Source organism: Acomys russatus, chromosome X (assembly GCF_903995435.1).
Source record: "Acomys russatus chromosome X, mAcoRus1.1, whole genome shotgun sequence".
In the NCBI taxonomy this organism is placed as follows: domain Eukaryota; kingdom Metazoa; phylum Chordata; class Mammalia; order Rodentia; family Muridae; genus Acomys; species Acomys russatus.
Genome location: NC_067169.1, coordinates 51,567,770 through 51,581,193, shown reverse-complemented (window position 1 = coordinate 51,581,193; position 13,424 = coordinate 51,567,770). Strand labels below are relative to the sequence as shown.

At 52.4% G+C, this 13,424-nt stretch overlaps 1 protein-coding gene across 7 annotated transcripts in view; it reads right to left on the bottom strand.

The window, feature by feature from the left end:
* Dlg3 (discs large MAGUK scaffold protein 3) overlaps positions 1-12,713 on the bottom strand; it is a 52,688-nt gene extending 39,975 nt beyond the window's left edge. Inside the window, exons 1-10 of one of the 7 annotated variants that reach the window (XM_051142484.1) lie at positions 11,947-12,713; positions 8,922-8,975; positions 8,630-8,680; positions 8,115-8,239; positions 7,732-7,901; positions 7,272-7,408; positions 6,825-6,969; positions 6,145-6,304; positions 4,419-4,575; positions 3,845-3,947 (exon numbers count right to left, since the gene is read on the bottom strand). In XM_051142484.1, coding sequence (XP_050998441.1) covers positions 3,845-3,947; positions 4,419-4,575; positions 6,145-6,304; positions 6,825-6,969; positions 7,272-7,408; positions 7,732-7,901; positions 8,115-8,239; positions 8,630-8,680; positions 8,922-8,975; positions 11,947-12,303 — 1,459 coding nt within the window. In that variant the 5' untranslated portion in view covers positions 12,304-12,713. Of the gene's footprint in view, positions 1-2,939; positions 3,053-3,844; positions 3,948-4,418; positions 4,576-5,387; positions 5,558-6,144; positions 6,305-6,824; positions 6,970-7,271; positions 7,409-7,731; positions 7,902-8,114; positions 8,240-8,629; positions 8,681-8,921; positions 8,976-11,946 lie in introns of those variants that run through there. The other 6 variants (XM_051142486.1, XM_051142483.1, XM_051142487.1 and 3 more) reach the window with 6 other exon arrangements.
* Between the last annotated feature and the right edge of the window lie 711 nt (positions 12,714-13,424).

Genomic DNA, 13,424 nt, shown 5'->3' with positions numbered 1-13,424 from the left:
GTGGAGATGTACATTCCAGTAGAAACAAACTGTTCAGAGAGGATCAGTCTCCAGTTGGGCTACTTTATTGATCAATTTCTGGCTCACATCTTCATTTAGAGATCAGGTTTCTACTCCAAAAACAAAAGGTCTTTCCAAATAACCACTAGCTCAGTTTTTAAGCAGAGGCTGAAACACAGTAAGTAGGGGGAAAGTGTAGGACACCCCCAAAATGTTAAAATGCCAAGCCCATCTTCACCTTGGCACTGCAATTCAATAAGTCAATGAGAAATATTATCCATTTTAAAATAGTTTAGAAGAAAGCCTCTGCCATGTGCCAGTTGTTTACATTTTTCCATTTGATGAGATGTTTAGCTAACAGGTAGGATTTTTGTATCCACGATGGTTTGGAGCAATCAGAACTGAAACTATTAAATAACATCTTTCCCTGTGATTCCTTGTCATTTAGCACTTCTGTTTCTTTTTTAATATTTCCAAAATGTCATCACGAAAACACTTTGTAAAGCACCCATGCTAGGCACAATATAAAGCTCAAATAGAAAGACCCAGTTCCTATGCCTCATTAACCCCCACTAAGCAAGCCACATATACAAAAAAGTCTCAAGTTAGGAGCATTTCTAAGTTGCCATCCAGCTCCCTGCATGTTCAAGGGAGATACACTAGGAAGCAAGTGCCTTAAACCTATCACCTTCCCGATGCCTGTGCCTCTTTATGTATTAAAAGGAGATGGAGGATCATGAAAACCTTCTAAATTTATCTGTGGCAACACAGGCACAACTCTGTGTCATTGAACTGTCACTGAACTATAGACCTCCATATGGGAAGTGAATGCTATTATGACTTATATCTCATTTAAAACATTTTAAAAGGCAGAAAAAAAGTTCTTATCCTGACTGTTCTAATTAGTCAACGCTATTTTTAAGTTCTCATGCTGAATATGATGTAGTCAAAGGCTGCACTGGAATAGAGCCTGTGCATAGCCTCCTTATACAAGCTTCTTTCCCTCATTCCTTCTCCTAATCCCCTGCTGGCTCTCCAGCCCCCTTCCACTCCAAACTAGTCTGAGGTCTCAGTTGTTGCAACCATTGTATGTGTCCCCTGGTGGACCTCAAGATTAAATGGTTTGCTGACCCTCAGCAACTTTCCCGGTGTGACCTCACACCAGTTGAGGTCTGGCTCTCCAGTCCTTGTTCCAGTCCGCACAGTAGGGGTGCAGACTGTGATCTGACCCACCCAGTCCAGTGCTCACATTCTACGTGAGAATCCAAATAATCAACAGCTGCTTAGCCAATACCATGCACAGTCTCTACTACTCGGGAGTATTCCCCTTGCAAACAGCCACCATGATGCAATCCTCCAAAGAACCATATTTAATATATTTTAAATTTATCAACATTGAATTCTTACTTTTAGATATGAGAATTTAATGTTAAAAAAAAGTATGGATTCAATGCAGAATGTTTGATGATCTATCTAGACCAGCACCTAAAGATCCATTTTCAAATGAAAAAGAAAAGGCTTTGCTTATTAGGGCTCTGTTGGATTGAGCAAACCAAAGGGAAAAAAAATGAGACTGGAAGGCCCTGTGTAGCAAATGGTAGAAAGACCTGACAAGTCAGCACCTCAGTCTACATCATAAACTTTCAAAAATACACGCAGAGCAGCAGGCACTGCAGGAATCACTTTAGCCACTTACAGCTTTTTATGCAGACCAGTTGCATTCCCCAAACAAAAGTCATAGAAATATTTAGTCACCAGTTTCCAGCACACCGCCACCAGACAAATTCACAGTATTGTTTCCATGTGCCCAGCATCAGAGAGAATAACCGAAACATCATTTTCTCTTACACACACACACACACACACACACACACACACACACACACTCACACAGACACTGCGGTGCAGGGGGTGGGGCAGGCGACAGGGCAAGTAATGAGAAGCCATTTCCTTTGCAGAACATACTCTTAAATTGAGGGGAAAAAAGAAAGAAAAGAAATATTAGTTGCTAAGAAAAATCCAATGGCAAACTCTCTCCTGAGAGCAAACATCACAAGCCTGGTTCATTAAATAAATAAATAAATAAATAAATAAATAAATAAACTATCCCCAAGGAGTATTCCCTGTCAGGAAGCTGAACGCCAAACATGAAAAGAAATGATTGGAAGTGTCCATTTGCATCTCTCTTTCCAATTATCTTTGCCCACTAAGCCTGATAGAAAGGGTGACAGGGCCCTTTCTCTTAGGGCTCAGAACTAGCGTGGGGGAGGGGTGGGGAGGACAAAGGTGGTTGCATATAAGTCTTCTTAGGTATGTCACAGGGATCCCGGCTTCTGCCGTTCTTCTAGCAAAACTAGAGCACCTGCCCGGACCAGGTCCCTTCCTCCACTAGGGTTACAGGCCTGCAGGGCCTGGGTGTCCAAGGAACCCAGGCGCTACAGCCCAAAGGGACAAAGGCCAGGCTTACAAGAGGGAGGGGAGACGACGAAAAACGTCTGGTACAGAATGAAAACCTTGAGAAGACAGGCACGGGAGTCCTAAACTAATTGCCGGAGTTCTTATGGTTGGTTAGGGAGAGAAATGCGCAAGGGGAAAGGGGAAGCTTTAGAAAATTCCTGTGAGGGATCGAGGGCAGCTGGGGACGCAGCAGAAAGGAGGCTGTGGGCAGCACTGAAGCTTTAGGGCGAAAAGGAGCAACAGTTGATGAGAAGAAGCGATGGCACGGAGATAAAAGCCAGACAGCGTTCGGTGGGCAGAGAGCCCTTCGCAGAGTAGCCAAGGAAGCCCCGGAGGCGGGGAAGGGGCCTGGGGTGAGCCGCGCAGGCTTTCTGGGGAGAGGACAGAAACGGGGAGCAATGTTGGAAAAAAGGCTGAGAACAGCACAGTGGAGAGGCTGGGCGAACTGCGAGGGCGCCTGGCCCTTATCTGTCCCACCTCACCTGGAGCCCAGTCGGAATCCAGGTCTAGTGTCGAGAAAGCTCCGGCTGGTCCCTCTGTCCCGCGCGGGAGACCACGGACACAAAGCGGGGCGCGCGGGAGGAGGGGAAAGGGGGAGGAGAGGGAGGGGATAGAGGAGGAGACGCCAGAGGCGCAAGGGGAGGAGGGGCGCCCGTCGCCCTCCGCCTGGGTCAGGGGGCGGGGCGTGCGGCTGGAGGACCCGCTCCTCGCGCCAATGGTTGTCCAGCTGGCTGGCAGGCTGGGGCGCGCCTTCCTACAGTTCACCTCGGCACCTGGGCCTCCGCTGGCCCGGGCCAATCAAACACCTGTGTTTGCATAACCGGCCCCGCCCACTCGCCCCTGCGGAGGGCCTTCTAGCGGAGAGAGAAATACAAAGATGTCCATAGGGGTGTGATTCTGTTCCTGAATTCCCCATCCCGAGGGTTTCGTAACACCATATTTTGATGAAGAGAAAGAAACGGGATTCGTAAACATTTGACCCAAGATCTTTTACGAGGTTGGATTTCTTACTCTCTGAAGTCCTTCTAACCAAGAGTTACTCTTTCCCAGAGCACACAATTCCCAATCACCGCCTGGGAGCCCCTCTGGCTTTTCCAATTGCCCTAAAATCCTCTGGTGCTTCTTCTCGTAGGCTGCTGCCCGCTACCGGCTTTCTGCAGTACTGCACCCGCCTCATCGGCAGGCTCTAAGCACTGCCTTGATTGATGCTCCCAAACGGACCCAAACCAAACCCACTGTCTTCTAGAGAAGGAAAAGGAAATAAGAGCTGACTGCACTAGAATACCACGGACCTGGTCAAATGGCTTTGTTACCTACGGTGGGAAAAGCTAATACAAAGTATAAGTTTAAACTCATCTCTTTCCACCTTCACCTTCCCTTCCCTTACCTTCAGGTCGGTACTGGGCCACAATGGTGACTGATTGGCCAGCCCGTTTCAGAGCAGCTGCTGCCTGCTCATGAGTAGCATTCCTCAGGTTGACTCCATTTACCTGTCCAAAGAGAGGAGCTGTGAGCCACCCCACAGGCAAGAAAGAGTCCCCCCTTATAGCAGGATCGGAAAAGGGATGTACAATCTATCTCTCAACCTATTTGGATTTGTTTCCCCCAAATTCCATCCTTGTCGTCCGCCGGCCCCCGCCCCCCCCCCCCCCCGCTATTAGGCCTAAAGAATACAATACCTCTGGTGTAATAATTATTTTGTGGAACCCAAATGCCAATGAAAGCTAAGATCCAAGGACATTCATTCCTTCTTCAAGCATAAGTCTAGTTTTTGGTCGCTTTTCCCTCATTAAAGATATTTATAAAGACAATTTACATTTTTCTTCAGTTCTTAGCCCTTCCCTGAACCCAAGAAACATTTCTTGGCGGACACAAGGGCTCCCCTCCTCCCTTTTAGCCTGGCACAGCACCCATTCCCCCCCCACACACCCAACCCCCACCTCGCCTCGCCTCTGTCTCACCGATAAGATCCGGTCTCCCCTTCGCAACTCCCCACTTAGGTCAGCTGGGCCTCCTGCCAGGATGAAGGAAACAAAAATGCCTTCTCCATCTTCTCCTCCTACAATGTTGAAGCCCAGACCTGTAGAACCTTTGTGCAGGATGATCTTGCGGGGCTCTCTGGAGGGAAAGGAGGAAAGATATGACGAGAGAGGTCAGTACAAAGGAAGACAGGAACTGTTCCCCCTGTGAGTTCCAGCCCGTCACAGATCCATACTTGCTGTAGGAAGACTTGGGCTTTTCTGGGTGATACCCCTGTTCTTCCCTTTGTCTCTTGAAACCTGCTTGGCTGCTCTTTTGTGTCGGGTGCCAAGTTTCAGTTCCTCTTCCCTCCTTCCTAAAGTCTCCTCGTCAATTTCCCAATGGCCCTTCCTCAGCACTCTCGGGTCAATAAAACCTCATCCAGAACTCTAGAACCCCAATTGCACAGCTCACTCCTTCATCTTCTTCCCTGAGGTCTTCTGTTTTAGTAAGCTCTGTGAAAGGCCCTGGGCTGAAAGAGAAACGTGTTAAGGGCAGTGGAGTCACCCTGGGTTGATGTCCCTCACAGTCCAAAGGATACCTGTGAAGTTTTGAAGTTCCACCCGCCAACTATGTCTCTTTCTACCTTCCCCCAACAACATAGCAGCCACCACTGACCAGTGGTGTGAAAGAAAAACATGAAGAAATCCCAGTCCCCAAAGGGCACTTAGGGGTTAAATTGAAGAGTGGAGACATTAAGGCCACATTCTCTCTAAATAGTCACAGTGCCACCAGGTGAGTGGAATTATCTGCACATGGTTATCCATATAACTCGCCTGACTCCCCAGCACTGTCCCATCTTCTTATCTCCATTTGTCAACAAGCATCTTTCCTCATAGGAGGCCCAGATCTCAAGTGGGCCTTATCCTTTCTTGCTGTTCCAAGTCTTGGGTGCGTGCGATGCTCCCTACCTGGCATCCCCGCCAGGCCGCAGGGAGCGGAGGGGCCAGGCCCACCTCTGCGAGGCCCTCCTCCAGGCCGAAGTCGAGGCCGAGCCCAGACCCAGGGCCAAGCTTGAGCCGGAGAACTTGCGAGCCCTCTCCATGGCTCGTCTGATTCTCCCCAGGTCGGCCTACCCTTCTCTCTCTCCGTAGCAGCCCGCCCAGCAGCCACCTAGGCCCCACCCCACAAACTTGTGCCCCTGCAACCCAGGCCTGCCTGACCAGTTCAACGGCCCTGGCCCGCTGCCGCCGCCACCACCACCATCACCACCACGGGGCGGAGCCCTTCCTCGTGCGCTCCCGGGCTGGCCTGGTGGACCTCTGACTCCTGCCAAGCCCGTCGGCTGAAAGGCCCTCTTCAGCGATTACGGATGGCTACTGAAGAGAGGTTTGCTACTGTCCCGGGACGAGAACCCGCCCCCCCCCACGCCGCCGCACCCGCTTCGCCTCCACTTCCTCAGCCCCCTAAACGATTCACCCCACCCCGGATCTGCATCTTCTGATCTGGGCCATTCGCTCGGCACTCCCCCTGATGGCAGAACTCATTTTTGCAGCCACTCATGTTCCTCTCTAGACTCCGAAGGCCTCACAGAGAAGGCCACCCCCCACCCCCACCCCCCAGATCTTACAGATCTGGGCCTTGTCCTTTAGCCATACTAACAAGAAGGCCAGCCATAAATCTTATCCTGACCCTACCCTAGGTCGAAAGAATAGAGGGGAGCCTTACCTGGTAAAGTCTTCCTCAGCCAGCATGTGCCTGGGAATGGGAGAGTAGCGTGTAGGGGGCACCTGAGGAGGAGCAGGGTAGGCGACCTTGCTCTCCACAGCCCCGAGATAACCCAGGCTGGAATTATGGCTTATGTGGTTGTCAGCCAAGGCAGTGAAAGCTGAGGTGAGAAAAGAGAGAAAAAGAGTCCAGAGACGTCCCACTATGGAATTTTCCCCAACTCCCTCCAAGGATGTGCAAGAAAGACCAAGGGATGCTGATTCCCTAGGCCACGGCTCTCTGCTTTACCCACTACCCACCTTCACTCCAGGGTTCCTCCTCCTCAGTCCCTTTCTAGAGCCCAGACGTGACTCTTAGAAAGAGCTGAAGTCAAGGCAGTCTACAAGGAAAGCATGACTAGAGATGTGACTAATACTAAGCCCTGACATCTCTGAAGCCTAATAATTTTTCCAAGGGCTTTCTCACCCATGATCTCATTTTATCCTTGCACCAGTCCTATGAGGAAGGCAGCATATATCTCATTAGCTTCTTTGGGCTAAAGAGGCAACTAAAGGTGTGAAAAGGACTTGCCCAAGGGCACCCGACTCCCAAGCACAGGGTTGGGACCTGGATTCAGTTATGACAGTATCTTCTGTACTTGTTCCCTCTGAAGCCCGGGCTGAAGACCAATGGGTACGTACTGCTGGCATAGTCGGGGGGAGCATACATGTCGTTGAGATGGAGGCTGCCTGGCTTGGCCACCTTCAGATAGACCATGTCTGATGTGTTCTTCAGTGAGGCCACAGCTTCCTCATGCCTCACGTCCTGCAGATTGGTGTTGTTCACCTAGAAAAAGAGACACCCTGGGGTGGGTCTTAGAAGGGAAAAGTCTCTCTAGGGAACTCAAAAGAATGCTCTGTCAGTATACGAACAGTTCCAAGTAAGGTAGGGTTACAGGGATATAAGAGTGGCTGGCCCCACCGTGGAAAGAACTAGAGCCTTGTTATCTGGGTAAACACAGTTCAGGCGATATTCTTGAAATTCTCCAAAGTGCCTCATCCTCTCCTGAGATTTAGATGGAGTGAGAGGGCACCAGAGCTGCTCTTTCCTACCTTACTGTTGGGGCACCCCCATGAACGATATCTCACCGCAAGCAGCCTGTCCCCAATCTGTAGACGTCCATCCTTTTGAGCAGCCCCTCCTTCAATGATCTTGGTGATGTAGATGCTGTTGTCTCCTGGGATGTGCTGGTTGCCAATGCCCCCAGCAATGCTGAAACCCAGGCCTAGATGGCAGCCAGCAGCAAGTGGGAGAGAGCCACAAGAAGTTAGCATGTTTCATCCATTTCAAAGCCAATTCCCTCCCAGCCATCCCACTGTCCCCTCCAAGAGCTCCTTTCCCACTAGCAATCCCAAACACCAGCCCATCATCCCAAGGTCAATATGGGTTGAAACCTGAGGTCGAGAGAGAAGGCTATGGGCTGGGACTGGAGCAACTCAAACTAAGAGAAAAGCCACTCCCTTTCATTCCCCCTTGGGGCAGCCAGGAACTGGGGGCTGGGGGGGTGGGGGGTGCATGGCTAGAGCATAGGAACCAAGAGGGCCTCACCTTTTGGTCCTTTGAGCAGGTTGACCTCCATGATAGTCTCAGGTGGGGGCTGTCGCCTCCGTACCACCAACCGCACCACCGGGCCTGCCTCCTTCAGTGCCTCCACGGCCCTGCTGTGCACCACCTCAGACACGTCTACCTCATTCACCCGTAGCACACAGTCATTCACCCTGCGAGGGAAAGTCCAAGAGGCATGACACTGTGCCACCGCCCCTCTACTATGTACCTCTTCTGCATCCTCCCTCTCCTCTTCTCTCCCTTCCTCCTTTTTCCTTCTCCTTCTCCAATATAATGGAAGAGTCATCCTGCCAGGCTGGCCCCTGTCCTCTCATCATCTCCATCCTGTCCCTTCCACCCACAACCCTGCTTCCAAGCCATCTCACCCCAGCCTCCCATCCATGGCAGCTGCTCCACCAGGAATGATCTTGGTAATAAAGATGCCAGGGTCATCAGGGACATGAGGGTTGTCGATGCCACCTGCGATACTGAAGCCCAGGCCAGAGTTGCCCTGAGAAGGGGTGGAAGGGCACAGTCATTTCATTCTGAGAGCACAAAGGAGGGTTCTTGGCACTCCATCTCCCTATGTACCCCAGAGTCAGTTCTCCAGGTCCCATGGTAGAATGGGACACATTCATCAGAAACCTAACATTTTCTCAGCCTGTGTGGACCATTTTGGTGGGGAGGCCTCAGCAAACTAACCTCCACCCCACTTTTCCAGGCCTCATTCAGCAAGATGAATTGATATTTGTAAGGGAGTTGATTGGCCCTGTGTCCCCAAACTCTCAATACAGACCCCACCCCCAGGAGTCTTGAAATGCTGCTCAGGTCTTGAAATCCTCCCCTTTCCTGGATGCAACCCTTGCCCCCCATTTCCCAATCCCCCTACTGGAAAACTTACCCGCTCCAGTACTATCTCCTCATACTTGAACATTCCATCACTGCCATTCACCTAAAAGAAGACAGAAGCACTTCCTTCAGGGTGTCCTGCCCTCCTAGCCATCCGTCCTCTAGTCAACTTGCTTCCTTCCCCACTCCCACAAAGATCCCAAGCACAGCACAAGGCATCTCTAGACCACAGATGGGGACAGGCTGACCCCCTCCCCTTGTGTCCAAGCATAGCAGTCCAAACCCAGCTGTTTGTTTAGCCCAGATCAATTGTCTGAGACTGAGCCAACCAGTGGTGCACTCACCGATAGGCTGGGCTCCAGGGCCTCTGGGTTCACTAGGAGGGGTGCAGGGCTGGCCTAAGGGGGATGGCAGAGATGGAGCATGGTGGGCAAACCATACCACACCCAACATCCACAGGAAATGCCCAGAAGCCTGGCCAGGGAACCTCTCCATTTCTGAACCATAGCTCTCCCTGACTTCAAGATCATAAACTCCCACAGGGAAGACAACAGACACTACCTTATCCAACCACTTTCACATGACAGTTGGGAACACTAAGGCCCAGAGAGGTTGTAGGGTGTGCCTAAGGGCACACTGGGAGTTAGGATATAGAACCTATATGTCCAGGTACTCAGTGGGCTATAGGAAGCTTCAAGGCCAGTGGTATTTTGGCTGCTCATTTCTTCCCCATGTTATTCTCATCAGAGTACCTTGGAAGCCCTATTTTTACACCTCCTTCGAAGGTTCCAGAAATCCAAGTTCTCAAATGGACAGGAGTAAAAATCCCAATCCATTTTTTTTCCAAAGTGACTTCTGATTTGAACCCTTTGTGTGTCCCAGAAGAAAGGCTCAACATGGGAATTGGCCAGGAGTCTGAGGACAAACCAGGGTAGGACAGGACTGGGGTAGACAAAATTTCCTACAAAGGAGAATCCGATGACCCATAGACATTTGAAGCAGAATTTGTGATCTTTAACACACAGTAGCCATGGGCAGACAGGCAAGGGAAGGGGTCAAAAAAACACAAGTTGTTGTTAGCAACACAGAGACATTGCCTTCCAGGCAGGACATACTTGTGGCCATGGTTCAAGTGGAAATCTGACTCTGTACAGAGAGGTCTACCTGCTTCCTGATTCCCACAATCGCTTCCAAAACTGAAGGAGCCCCCTTGCCTCTCTTCACCAGGTGTCCCAGCACTGGTCCAAATCCCCCTGGCTATGCTATACCTTTCTTAAGTTTTGGCCCCAGTATAAGAACAGCTGGAAACCTAGAGTGAGGGCTCTTCTGACAGACCCTCCTCTGCTTTCCACTTCCCACCCCCATCCTTTGCAGCACGGGCTTCAAGAGTGCTGACTAGCCATGCCTCGTCTATTTCCTCCTTCATGTTCTGTAGCCTTAAGGAGTCGGTAGTAGGACTCCAGCTGTAGCCTCACCCTGGTCCCAGGAGGAGAACTCACTGCTTCTTCAGAGACCCCCAAACCAGCACAGCTGACTGAAGTACAGTACAATAGATACAGAGCCAAAGAAAGCCCATGGAGCTCTGTCTTGCACCTGGGGCACCGTGGATACTCCACCTGTGACAAGCCATGCCTCCAGCCTACTTTGGGTGGTACCTAGAGGTCTCAGCTCCCAGTAGTCCTCCCTCTAGCTCTGGTCCCACACCCACTCAGGAACCTTGCCTCTAGGGTCAGGAGCCAGCCAAAGACCAGCCTCGGTAAAGAAACGGTACCCAATGGGCCCAGACCTGGAATTGGCACCTATTTCCCACTGGGCAGGCCAGGCATGAGAGTGTGTTTGTTAAGGGAGGGGCAAAGGAGAGAGGGGACTTACTGGAGAGGGCAAGGAACCAGGCTAGGGACACAGGAAGAGGTGTAGGCAGACAGACAGACAGAACAGAGGATTCATCTCTCCAAGAAGCCCCCTCTTTTGCTTCTAGGTAAAAGCACATCCTATCCTCAGAAGAGGACGGGGATGACCAGAATGGTCACCACTTTGGGGCAGTCAGCACCTGCCATAGGCAGCAAAGCCTCTCCTCCTCCCCTCTTTCCATCCTGGGGGCTGCAGAACTGAAGAACTAAACAGGCCCTCCGCCATTCGTGCCTGAGACCTGGCTCTTCCTGCCCAGCCTCCATTTTGCTGCTTCTCCCACAGATGCTCCTTCCATTTTCTATGCTGGCAGTTCAGGCTGGGAGTGGAAGCCGGAGTTGTGCCCAGCACCCAGGGGCTCCCAAGCTGTGCCAAATCAGAGCCGGGAAGCTAAGCTCTCCCACATCTGTGGGTACCTACAAAGGCTATGCCCCACTCAGGGCAGCCAGAGCCTGCACTAGGGCAGCTGCCCTTTGCCTGGTTCCAGGCAATATGCCTTCTTTGGAGCAAGAAGGCTTGTTTAACACTCCCCCCCCCCCCCCCCCCCCCCAGCAGCACACACACTTCAGAGCAGCTTGGACAAAAGAGTCTGTCCTTCTAGCAGCCTCTCAGCCTTGCTTGGGACATGTCTCGCCTCCTCCCTCTCCCCTCTTTTGCCTGTCAAACGCTTCCCACCAGAGACAACACACACGCGCGCGTGTGCGCGCGCGCGCGCGCGAACACACACACACACACACACACACAAGGGCACACACACGTGTACACTCTTGCAGCCACATGCTTATACACATATACATGGAGACACACACAGGCAAACAGCTATCCCTGCAGCCTCGTCTACAGAAACACCTCCACATTCAGAGAGACATTCTCACATATCCATGTGCATGTTCACACACAAAGGGACTGGGATGGAGAGGGACTCATGGTATGAGAGATGAAGCTCAGTCAGCTGGGCACATGGGCTCCGCTACATATATTCACACAAGCTCCATTGCTTTCTTCCACACACCCCAACATACATACAAACACATATGTCCCCCCTACGCAGAGCACCATGCCCCCTCCTCCCCTCCTATGGAGACACACACCACATACAACCCCCGCAGAACCTCCCGCCCCCTGCCAGACACAGAGACATTACCACCTCCCCCCCCACTCCCTGCATTGAGACAATCCCAAATCCCCCACACTAGAAAATGTGCCCCTCCGCCATGCTATCACCCCCCATACAAACAGCTCCTCCCAATCCCCTTCAAATGGAGACCCCTAAACAGACACATATGGAAGCACATATTTGCAACAGTCTCTCTTTGGTCAGCTGCAGTGCTACGGCTCAGGTCCACAGACATAGAGCCCCCCGCCCCAACAACCTCTACTGTTCCCCAGACTTCTTAGACCCCAACCCTTAGTCCTTTGGGGTTGTCCCATCACCCCCACCCCGAATCCGCTGGTCCTTACCTGCTCATACCAATCCCGATTGGTACAGGTGCACTCAGGCCACCAGCTGGGGCCACTGCCGTTGAGTTTTGGGGTGCTCTTGCTGGGGACTGGCTTAGGGGGCACTGGCCCCACATCTCGGCCTGTGGGGATGAGCTTGGCCTTGGTGCGAGGAGTGGGGGTAGCCCCGGCTTGTGAAGGCAAGGTCTGCGAGCTGTAGCCTCCATAACTGGAGCTGGCCCCATTGCCCCCAGTTGGCCCATAGGGGTCCGGCACCTGCCAGTCCCCATAGCCAGGAGGCTCTAGACGCCGCAGGGCGGCCAGGCGGGTCACCTCATAGCACTCGGGGCACTTACAGCAGTGCTGGTGCTTGTGCATGGCACTGCCCCCCGCGCCTCGGACCCCCCAGCCCACGCCAGTTTCCACGCCGCCGCCACCGGGCTCCCGAGCACATTCGCATTGCTCAGACCAGGAAGGCGGGGGCACCCGTGGGGGCGCCCGGGCGGAGCGGGGCCTGGGGCCGGGCGGGCGTCCCGGGGCCTCTGCCCCCACGCTGCCCCGCACCCATGGCTCCCCCTCCAGCACTGGCGGCTCCGTGTCGCCCGTTGTGAATTCTGGGCCGAGGCCCAGGGGCAAAGAAGAAGCGGGAGCCCAGGCAAAGGCTAGGTGAGGCGAGAACCCCTTCTGCTCAGGTCCCCAGGATGGATCTGAGTGGAGTCAAGAGCATCTCTCCCTGGCTCCCTTCTCAATTGATTCCAGCCAATCAGCGCGTAGAGTCAGGCAGTGGCAGCGGCAGCAGCAGGAATGCTAAACAGCGGCTCCTTAAAGGAACAGAAGCAGAGGCGCCCCCCAGGCTCAGCCACATATCCCTCATTCTCTGGGATACTAACGACCCTAGTCTAGGTGGCTGGGATTTGGCCCACCAGAGAGCTGAAGAGTATGATCCTCTGTCCCCGTGTCGCCAATTTCAGGCTGTCCTCTGCCCACTCCACCCCGCCCCACTTCCAAGAGGGAGTTGCAGTGAGATGCTCAATGGGTCCCTAAGCTTGCTCTAAGCTGGGGCCACGAGAAGTAAAGACAGAACCAACCTCAGCGGCACCTGAGCTGAGTGAGAGAAGTGCTGCCTCCTGCAGGGGATTAAGAAAGAGGGCGACGTCCAGGCCGGTCAACCTATCCTGATCAGGACCATTGTTCGCTCATCCTCTAGGCCCTGAAATGACTATCTATCTCACAGTCGACCTTCTTACATCACCAGTGAGAGACTTAACCCCAGAACCGACCGTAGTAGAAAACTACTTATCCCTGCCTCGGGCACTTCTGCCTCCACTCCATGCTTATGTTAGGGAAAAGAGGCTTGAAATGTTAAGAGGAAAGGGAGTTCAGGGTAGAAGGAAGTGGTAAGAAAAGATCTGAAGTGAGAGAAGCAAGCTCTATAGGTCTTCTAAAGCATGTAGGAATACCTGTTGACAGAGGTCTCCTTAGCTTCTCCAGGCTCGCCC